The sequence below is a fragment of the Haematobia irritans genome, chromosome 5, assembly GCF_050003625.1.
Source record: "Haematobia irritans isolate KBUSLIRL chromosome 5, ASM5000362v1, whole genome shotgun sequence".
NCBI lineage: Eukaryota > Metazoa > Arthropoda > Insecta > Diptera > Muscidae > Haematobia > Haematobia irritans.
In genome coordinates this window covers 89,947,792-89,958,514 of record NC_134401.1, presented here as the reverse complement: position 1 = coordinate 89,958,514, position 10,723 = coordinate 89,947,792, and the positions used below count along the sequence as shown (strand labels likewise).

The 10,723-nt window shown below is 36.4% G+C and overlaps 1 protein-coding gene across 1 annotated transcript; it reads left to right on the top strand.

The window, feature by feature from the left end:
• The first annotated feature begins 316 nt into the window (after positions 1 to 316).
• Positions 317 to 10,290, top strand: LOC142238708 (uncharacterized). The gene is made up of 3 exons (XM_075310416.1): positions 317 to 719; positions 788 to 1,106; positions 9,244 to 10,290. The coding sequence occupies exons 1-3, from the start codon at positions 368 to 370 to the stop codon at positions 10,247 to 10,249; spliced, it is 1,677 nt and encodes a 558-aa protein (XP_075166531.1). The 5' UTR covers positions 317 to 367; the 3' UTR covers positions 10,250 to 10,290.
• The last annotated feature ends 433 nt before the right edge of the window (positions 10,291 to 10,723 follow it).

The following is a 10,723-nucleotide window of genomic DNA, read 5'->3' as shown; positions in this document are numbered from 1 at the left end:
TCAATTTCAGTATTTTTTGTTGCACTTTTATGTTTGTATTAGCTAATTTTTACAAATTGAAAAACTTGGAACTGTATGGTCTAATGTTGTCAGCCTCGACCAACTTTAGACTTTTCGGTTGTTATTGGCTTCATTTGAATTAGATCAACTTATTTTATCATTGTGTACCTATTTATATAAAGTGTATCTGAAGTGTATCTGATTATTGCATTATCTTAATTTGAAATGGAAGTGAAAATTGCTTGAGTAATTTGACAATGCAATCAAATGCATGCGATAGTTAGCAATCTAGGTTATCATATAAAGTTGCAAACTTTTAGATCAGTTTCTCGATTTGGCTGGTGACTTTAGGACGGCTGCTCCAACAATGTTCACACTTACGGGAACTACTTACAATGCTAACGAGAAAATATGGTCTGGACCGGTACTGAAAGATCTCTACAATCCCCAAATGACATTGGGTGAAGCCATTGTACGTCAATTATTAAAAACTCCAAGGAAGACTATACAAATAATGGGAACATCAGGCGAATCTCTAACGGTGGAGGAATTCCTAGAACACTCAATGATCTTGGCCCACAATCTGTTAGAAGCTGGACTTAAATGCAATGACATCGTGGGTTTATATGCCCAGCATTCGGTTCATGTAGCCACTGTTATGATGGCCTCATTTCTATGTGGAACACCAGTTAATGCTTTATTTCCAGGATTCGATCAAAGTAGGTTTGGGATTAAGTGAAAGTAGCATTAAAAATTGAGATTTATTTTTTTTTTCATTTGCTTGCAGAAACTGTGACATCGTTGTATGAAAATACCCGACCCAAAATTGTTTTTTGTGATAAAGAAAATTGTGAAAATGCTCGCAATGCCATTAACGAATTGCAATTAAATGCCAAAATTGTTTTGATGACCGGTTCGATGCCAGGTGTAGCCCATATTAATGATCTATTGAAGAAACCCGGTGTTGTCCCTTTGCAGACAAATGAATTTCCTTGTGCTAAATTGTGTGGTTATGACACAGCTGTTATATTATGCTCCTCTGGTACGACAGGGACTCCCAAAGGCGTAATGTGTTCGCATCAATCCCTTCTCCATAACAATATCTAGTAAGTACACAGAAAAGAAAAATAGCCAAAGTTGATGCAATTAAAAAAGTTTATTGAAACTGAAAATGTAATCAATGGAAAAATTTTGGGAGCGCAAATTAGTTATGCGGGATTGAAAACAGTGCCTTGTCTTGAATTTTGACATAGGGTCTTACTTCGGCTTAAAGACAATCGCTATTGATTTTGGAAAAAAAATCGGTTCAGATTTAGATACAGCTCTCATATATATTTTTCGCCTATATTGGTTTAATAAGCCGCAGAATCCAGAGTTCACCTTGATTGCTTCAAGTTTGCACAAAGAGTACAATTAATAATATCCTCAATTGGGCCACATTTGGTTCAAATTTAGATATAAAGGGTGATACGGTCCAAATTTGGTCAAGGGAAAATGCGTGTAAATCGGTGAAATCGTTTATTTAAAAAATCAAATTAAATTTATTTTTCAAGTTCAATTAGTATACAATTCAGGAAAAATATTCAGTTAGGCTTTCGCTTTTCCAAATCCGAATTGCCGGGCCTCACGCTTGACACCTGCCATCAGATTTTGTACAGCCACCTTGTCCACCTTCTTCGCCGCAGAAAGCCAGTTTGCCTTGAACTGCTTCTCGTCCTTAGCAGTTTTTTTGGTCTTCTTTAGGTTCCGCTTGACAATAGCCCAGTATTTCTCAATTGGGCGGAGCTCTGGCGTGTTGGGAGGGTTCTTGTCCTTGGGAACCACCTGCACGTTGTTGGCGGCGTACCACTCCATGGCCTTTTTACCGTAATGGCAAGATGCCAAATCCGGCCAAAACAGTACGGAACAACCGTGTTTCTTCAGGAAAGGCAGCAGACGTTTATTCAAACACTCTTTCACGTAAATTTCTTGGTTGACAGTCCCGGAAGATATGAAAATGCTGCTTTTCAAGCCACAGGTACAGATGGCTTGCCAAACCAGATATTTCTTTGCGAACTTTGACAGTTTTATGTGCTTGAAAATATCTGCTACCTTTCCCCTTCCTTTTGCCGTATAAAACTCCTGTCCCGGAAGCTGCTTGTAGTCGGCTTTGACGTAGGTTTCGTCGTCCATTACCACGCAGTCAAACTTCGTCAGCATCGTCGTGTACAGCCTCCGGGATCGCGCTTTGGCCGTCGTATTTTGTTTATCATCGCGATTTGGAGTCACTACCTTCTTGTAAGTCGATAGTCCGGCTCGATGCACGGTTGCAGATGTAGGCATCTCGGAGAGAGAGGTTAGGGTTTCGCTTGAAACTACCGGCAACTCTCTTTGTCGTCTCAGCGGCTTCCGGTTTTCGATTTCCCCCCGATCCAGACTTCCCCAAACACTTTAGTTACATTTGTAACGGTTGATTTGGCAACTTTTAGCGATTTTGCCAGCTTTGTGTGGGAGTAGCTCGGATTTTCGCGATGCGCGAGCAAAATTTTGATACGCTGCTCTTCTTGCTTGGACGGCATTTTGACAACTGAAGAGTGAATTCCAAAATCAAAATAGGAGCAACATTCTACACACACACACCTTCAAAATGAGGGGTGTTCAGGTTTTTTAAATGCAAAATTGAAAGAAATACGTCAAGTTTATATTGACCAAATTTTGACCGTATCACCCTTTATTTCCCATATATATCTTTCGCCCAATTTATACTTTTCCCTAGGTGGTCATATACCTTTATAAACTTTTCCCTCAGGTGGTCATATACCTGAGGGAAAAGTTTCATACAAATTTAGATGAAATTTTGCATTGAGATTAGAATTAAAATTCTACCAACGTATACAAAATTTGGTTCAAATCGGTTATGATTTAGATATAGGCTCCCATATATATGTACATCTGATTTGGGGAAAAATGGTAGGTTAAGTTTAATGACCGATTTATTGTCAGGCTCACTTAGACTATTCAGTCCATTGTCCATATGGTAGAAAATTTCATAGTTTACACCCATTTTCAATGACATTCTACTTCAATTGGCTTGACATTTTATACGGGGAATAAATATAACATTGAATTTATGTATTTGAAATTTTATCCAACTCGGTTCAAATTTAGATATAGCTACCATATATACATCTGTCCTTCCGATTTAAAGAAATATGGCCAGAACACCCACAGTATACACACAATTTGAATGATGATTTTCCCATATTGTAGTCATATCCTACTCACTGTAATGGCAGACTTTCCACAGAACGGTTAAGATTTAGATAAAGCTTCGAGATGTAGCCTGTAACCTTGGATTGAATTTACATTGTGTTTCGTGCCAGGGCGTAGAATTATAAGCCTAGAGATTTTGTAGAAGTATACAAAATGTTTTCCAAACCAGGTCAGATTTAAATTTGAGGGACTTGGCATGATATCCAAAATTCTAGTCTATAAAATGGTGAAGGGTAGTTGACTGATAAGTCCCCGGTCTAACAAAGAAGTACAATTTTTTTTGTCAAAATTCATTTTTATTATTCAACATAGTTCCCATCAAGAGCGATACAACGACTATAACGACCTTCCAATTTCTTGTTACCAGTTTGATAGTACTCCTTCGGTTTTGCCTCAAAATAGGCCTCAGTTTCGGTGATCACCTCTTCATTGCAGCCAATTTTTTCCCTGCGAGCATCCTTTTGAGGTCTGAGAACAAAAAAATGTCGTTGGGGGCCAGATCTGGAGAATACGGTGGGTGGGGAAGCAATTCGAAGCCCAATTCATGAATTTTTGCCATCGTTCTCAATGACTTGTGGCACGGTGCGTTGTCTTGGTGGAACAACACTTTTTTCTTCTTCATATGGGGTCGTTTTTCCGCGATTTCGACTTTCAAACGCTGCAATAACGCCATATAATAGTCACTGTTGATGGTTTTTTCCTTCTCAAGATAATGGATAAAAATTATTCCATGCGCATCCAAAAAACAGAGGCCATTACTTTGCCAGCGGACTTTTGAGTCTTTCCACGCTTCGGAGACGGTTCACCGGTCGCTGTCCACTCAGCTGTCGATTGGACTCAGGAGTGTAGTGATGGAGCCATGTTTCATCCATTGTCACATATCGAGGGAAAAACTCGGGTGTATTACGAGTTAACAGCTGCAAACAACGCTTAGAATCATAAACACGTTGTTGGTTTTGGTCAAATGTGAGCTCGAGCGGCACCCATTTTGCACAGAGCTTCCGCATATCCAAATATTGATGAACGATATGACCAACACGTTCCTTTGATATATTTAAGGCCTCTGCTATCTCGATCAACTTCATTTTACGGTTATTCAAAATCATTTTGTGGATTTTTTTGATGTTTTCGTCGGTAACCACCTCTTTCGGGCGTCCACTGCGTTCACCGTCCTCCATGCTCATTTCACCGCTCTTGAATTTTGCATACCAATCAATTATTATTGATGTCCCTGGGGCAGAGTCCGGAAACTCATTATCAAGCCAAGTTTTTGCTTCCAGCGTATTTTTTCTCTTCAGAAAACAATATTTTATCAAAACCCGAAATTCCTTGTTTTCCATTTTTTTTTTTCACAATAACCAAAGTTGCTTCACAAAAGACGCTCTATCTCACAAACTAATTGACCTACAGACGTCAAATTTTGACACGAATCATTTGAAGGTTAGTACTATGTAAAAATAATATGCATTTTATACTAGCGACGCCATCTATGTGTCAGACCGGGGACTTATCAGCCAACCCGTTATAGTCGTCCCCGTCCGAATTTAGACTTTAGTTACTTGTTATACCCTCCACCATAGGATGGGGGGGTATATTAACTTTGTCATTCCGTTTGTAACACATCGGAATATTGCTCTCAGACCCCATAAAGTATACATATTCTGGGTCGTGGTGAAATTCTTAGTGCATCTAAGCATGCCCGTCCGTCCGTTCGTCTGTTGAAATGACGCTAACTTCCGAACGAAACAAGCTATCGACTTGTAACTTGGCATAAGTAGTTGATATTGATGTAGGTCGGACGGTATAGCAAATGGGCCATATCGGTCCACTTTTACGTATTGCCCCCAAATTTGATTTGCAGACCCTCTAGGAGAAGCAACTTTCATCCGATTCGACTGAAATTTGGTACATGGTGTTAGTATATGGTCTCTAGCAACCATGCAAAAATTGGTCCGTATGGGTCCATATTTATATATACCCCCCATATAAATCGATCCCCAGGTTTGGCTTGCGGAACCTCTAAGAGAAGAAAATTTCATCCGATCCGGCTGAAATTTGGTACATGGTGTTAGTATGTGGTCTATAATGACCATGCAAAAATTGGTCTAGGTCGGTCCATAATTATATATATAGCCCCATATAAACCGATCACCAGATTTGAACTCCGGAGCCTCTTGGAAGACCAAAATTCATCTGATTCAGTTGATATTTGGTACGTGGTGTTAATATATGGCCTCAAACACCCATGCAAAAATTGGTCGAAATCGGTCCATATTTATATATAGCCGCCATATAAACCGGTCCCCAGATGTGACCTCTGGAACCTCTTGGAAGAACAAAATTAATCGGATCCGTTTGAAATTTGGTACGTGGTGTTAGTATATGGTACCTAACAACCGTGCAAAAATTGGTCCATATCGGTCCATAATTATATATAGCCCCCATATAAACCGATCCCCAGATGTGACCTCCGGAACCTCTTGGAGCAGCAAAATGCATCCTATTCGAATGAATTTTGGTACATTGCGCTAGTATATGGCCGCTAACAGCCATGCACAGATTGGTCCATATAGTTGTCCATATCGGCAAAAATAATCTATCAATATTTTATTTTTACAAAATTTTATTTCTATAGAAAATTTTGTCAAAATTTTATTTCTATAGAAAAGTTTGTCAAAATTGTATTTCTATAGCAAATCTTGTCAAAATTTTATTTCTATAGAAAAGTTTGTCAAAATTTTATTTCTATAGAAAAATTTGTCAAAATTGTATTTCTATAGCAAATCTTGTCAAAATTTTATTTCTAGAGAAAATTGTATCAAATTTATATTTCTATAGAAAATTTTGTAAGAATTTTATTTCTATAGAAAATTTTGTCAAAATTTTATTTCTACAGAAAATTTTGTCAAAATTTTATTTCTACAGATAACTTTGTGAAAATTTTATTTCTATAGAAAATTTTGTCAACATTTTATTTCTATAGAAAATTGTGTCAAAATTTTATTTCTACAGAAAATTTTGTCAAAATTTTATTTCTATAGAAAATTTTGTCAACATTTTATTCCTACACCCAGAGAAGGAATATGATCACCTCAAACATGTTTTAAGAGCAAAATGTTATTTTTGGGTGTTGACCATGTAACATGGTTTTCGCAACCATGTTATTTTCTCGGAAATCATGTATCTGATCTCGGCAAGCAGGTTATATTTGACGAGAAAATAACATTTTGTTGACAAACATGTTACATGGTCACCATACAAAAATAACATTTTGCTCTTGAAACATGTTTGAGGTGATCATATTCCTTCTCTGCGTGTATAGAAAATTTTGTCAACATTTTATTTGTACAGAAATTTTTGTCAACATTTTATTTGTATAGAAAATTTTGTCAAAATTTTATTTTATAGAAAATGTTTTCAAAATTTTATTTCTATAAAAAATTTTGTCTAAATTTTATTTGTACAGAAATTTTTGTCAACATTTTATTTGTATAGAAAATTTTGTCAAAATTTTATTTTTATAGAAAATGTTTTCAAAATTTTTATTTCTATATAAAAAATTTTATCAAAATTTTATTTCAATAGAAAATTTTGTCAAAATTTTATTTCTATAGAAAATTTTGTCAGAATTGTATATCTATAGAAAATTTTGTCAAAATTTTATTTCATTGTTGTTGTTTTTTACCTCAGCTTAAAACCATACATTGACTAAACTACAAGTGTAGCTTAACCAAACGAGGAAAAGAATGCTTGTCAAATTTATTTGGACAAACCCCTATAGACTGCAAGATGGTTGGATGGACGCACGTTTCGGAATTACCACATTCCTCATCAGCATCCTCTATTTGCAGCAAAACTATCAACCAATTATCAGAATAAATTCAGGCAGTTCATTAAACCCAACAATGAACCACACTTGAACCTTCCGAAAAAAGGTTTTGTATGATAGCCGGCTTATGCCGAAATAAATTCGAAACAAACATATCTCTTTTCCTATTTTTTTCGAATTTATTTCGGCATAAGCCGGCTATCATACAAAACCTTTTTTCGGAAGGTTCAAGTGTGGTTCATTGGTCATTTGTTATACCCTTCACCACTACTGTGGTACAGGGTATAATAAGTTTGTTTTTTTGTATGTGACGCCAAGAAGGAGTAATCATAGACCAACCTTTTAGTATACGGATCGGCTCAGAATTAAATTCTGAGTCGATTTGGCGATGTCCGTCTGTCTGTCTGTCCGTCCGTCTGTCTGTATATGTAATTTTGTGCACAAAGTACAGCTCGCAATTTAAGTCCGATCGTCCTCAAATTTGGCATTGGACCGTTTCTTGGGACAGAGACAATCGCTATTGGTTTTGGAAAAAATCGTTTCAGATTTAGATATACCTGTCATATATATTTATCCCCGATTTGGTCATAGTTAGCGTGTTTCACAACCGATTTTCTTGAAATACCGTACATCCAAATATTTTATGAATCTCAAAAATCTTGCAAAATATCAGCCAAATCGGTTCAGATTTAGATATAGCTCCCATATATATCTTTCGTCCGATTTAGACTCATATGACCACAGAGGCCAAAGTTTACTACCGATCTTCGTGAAATTTTGCACAGAGAGTAGAATTGACATTCTACCAATGCTTGGTAAATTTGATTGAAATCGGTTCAAATTTAGATATAGCTCCCATATATATCTTTCGTCCGATTTGAACTTATATGGCCACAAAAGCCAGAGTTTTGACGTGATTTGTTTCAAGTTTTGTACAAGGGGTACGTTTAATAGTATCGTTAAGTGTGTCAAATTTTGTTAAAATCGGTTCAGATTTAGATATAGCTCACATATATATCTTTCGCCCGATTTGGACTTATATGGTCTCAAAAACCAGAGTTTTGCCCTGACTTACTTCAAATTTACTTCCTTTTAACGATTTAGATATAACTCCCATATATATCTTTCGTCCGATTTGAACTTATATGGCCTCAAAATCCAGGGTTTTGCCGTGATTTGCTTCAAATTTCGCACAAGGAGTACGTTTAGTAGTATAGGTAATTGTGCCAAATTTGGTTGAAAACGGTTCAGATTTAGATATGACTCCCATATATATCTTCCGTCCGATTTGCACTCATATGACCAGGGGGCCCAAAGTTATATTATTATTCTAACTATACATGTCAAATCGGTTCAGATTATATATAGCTCCCATATATACGTACACCAGAGTTGGGGAAATATGGTAGACTGTTACACATTTTAGACCCATTTTCAATGGAAGTTTCCTACAATTAACTGGATAGCGTTAGCCGATTTAAATTTTAATTCTAGAGATTTTGTAGAAGTAAAAAAATTGTCTCCTTTATATAGCTTCCAGCAAATGTGAAGTAGTTGAAATGGTAACACAATTTTTGGCCTACATAGGGGTGAAGGGTATAATATAGTCGGCCCACCCGACTTTAGACTTTACTTACTTGTTTTTTGTTTTTTGTGAAACCGATATATTGCCCATTTTATGAACTCAACCACTCAATATTGTTATTCTATATTTTGGATGCAAATTAAAAAAATTTGTGATATTTTGTCAAATAAATAATTTATATAATTTTTTATAATTTTTAATGGATTCTAACGCTTGTCGGAAACGTTTGACCTCAAATATTTTCAAAAACTCACAGTTTTTCAGATTGGATTTACCATTTTTGTCGGCAAAAATTAAATGATTTGTACCATTTTATGAATTCTTACTCTGTTTTTAACCTATTTGAAACAAAGTTAAAATTATCCATTAAAAGTATGAAAAAAACCAAATTATAAAAAATTGAATTAAAAGAACTTCCTGGGTAGTTAAAATAATGAACATTACTGGGAGTGGATCTTCGGGAAGTGCTTTTAAAGTTGTGCCTTTGGAAGAACTTACAATTTTTTTCCTGGGTGGTTAGCCATTAAAGTATAAACCTTTTATCTTAATTTTAATTTGCTCTTTTCTCTCTTTATAGCCTCACGAATACTTGCGATTCGGTTTTGCTTTGCTTTAGTACAATGTACTGGGCGTCAGGACTTTTGAATTTGATCTCGGCCTTATTGAATTCCAGTCTTCGTATTGTACCTGATCAACCCTTTAGTCCAGAATATTTTCTCCATCTTGTAGAACATTATCAAGTTACCCACATCCTGTGCAGTGGCAATCAGGCAGCCGAAATAGTCTTGAACCGCGATAAGGATGAAATTCGTACAGCCTTGAAATCAATTCACACAATGCTCTGTGGTGGAGCTAAAGTTCCACAACCGGTACAAGAAAAATTTTTCGATATACTCTCGGATAACACTGAACGGCCAGGATTTTCGGTTATTTATGGAATGTCAGAAATTTCAGGTGGATTGACAATCAATGGCGGCCCACCTTATGATTTTGAACCTTTGACCGAAGGCAAGATATGGCCAAATAAAAAAAGTTGTATTGTCAACAAAGATGGCCAGAGGTTGGGACCCAATCAATCTGGGGAAATTTGGGTTTCCACTCCCTATCATTGGAAAGGTTATTACAATAATCCTGAAACTACGGCTAAATCTGTAAAAGGCGAATGGTTTTGTTCCGGCGATATTGGCCATTTTGATGAGAGGGGCTTTCTGCATGTTGTAGGTCGTGAAAAGGAAATGTTCAAATGGAACAATTTTCAGATATGCCCTCAACCTATAGAGGATGTGCTGCTTCGCATGCCAGCAATTGCTGAAGTCTGTGTTTTTCCAATTCCCGACATGATTGCAGGTAATCGAACAGCTTGTGCCATAGTTAAGACATCCAATGAGGACGGCCGAAAACTTGATGAAGATATGGTGCATGCATTTGCTCAAGAAAATTTGGATGCCACATTTCATCTACGTGGAGGTGTATATTTTGTGGATTATTTACCAAAAACTGGCTCCGGAAAAGTACAAAGACAGAAGGTTGCTTCCATGATCCTTGAAACCAAAGAGAAAAGTGACGCTGGTTATCTTAAATAAACTTTAGAATCTCTAAAATAAATTATTTAGCTATTAAACAATTATTAAATTATTATGGTTAATTACATATGTAAACAAGTATATACGGCCGTAAGTTCGCCCAGGCCGAATCTTATGTACCCTCCACCATGGATTGGGTAGAAACTTCTACGAAAGACTGTCATCCACAATCGAATTACTTGGGTTGTGGTATCTTAAAACTTCTTAACATCGTTTTCTAAATTGTGAGTTAGTCCATACATGGTATATATTAGACAAAAATGTTATGTCTAGGTAAGTCTACAAATAATTACGAATCGACATGGAGATTGAAACATGGGGGTCGCTTATATGGGGCTATATAGAATTATGAACTTGATATGGACCAATTTTTGTGTGATTGGGGATCGATTTATATGAGGGCTATATATAACTATAGATCGATATGGACCTAGTTAGGCATTGTTGTTAACGGCCATATACTAGCACAATGTA

What these genes read in the sequence shown, in the direction of transcription:
- LOC142238708 (XM_075310416.1), top strand. Translation starts at nt 368, where the DNA reads ATGTTCACACTTACGGGAACTACTTACAATGCTAACGAGAAAATATGG. An exon ending in ATTTCCAGGATTCGATCAAA is followed by an intron (nt 720 to 787) that starts GTAGGTTTGGGA and finishes ATTTGCTTGCAG; the next exon opens with AAACTGTGACATCGTTGTAT. An exon ending in CTTCTCCATAACAATATCTA is followed by an intron (nt 1,107 to 9,243) that starts GTAAGTACACAG and finishes CTCTCTTTATAG; the next exon opens with CCTCACGAATACTTGCGATT.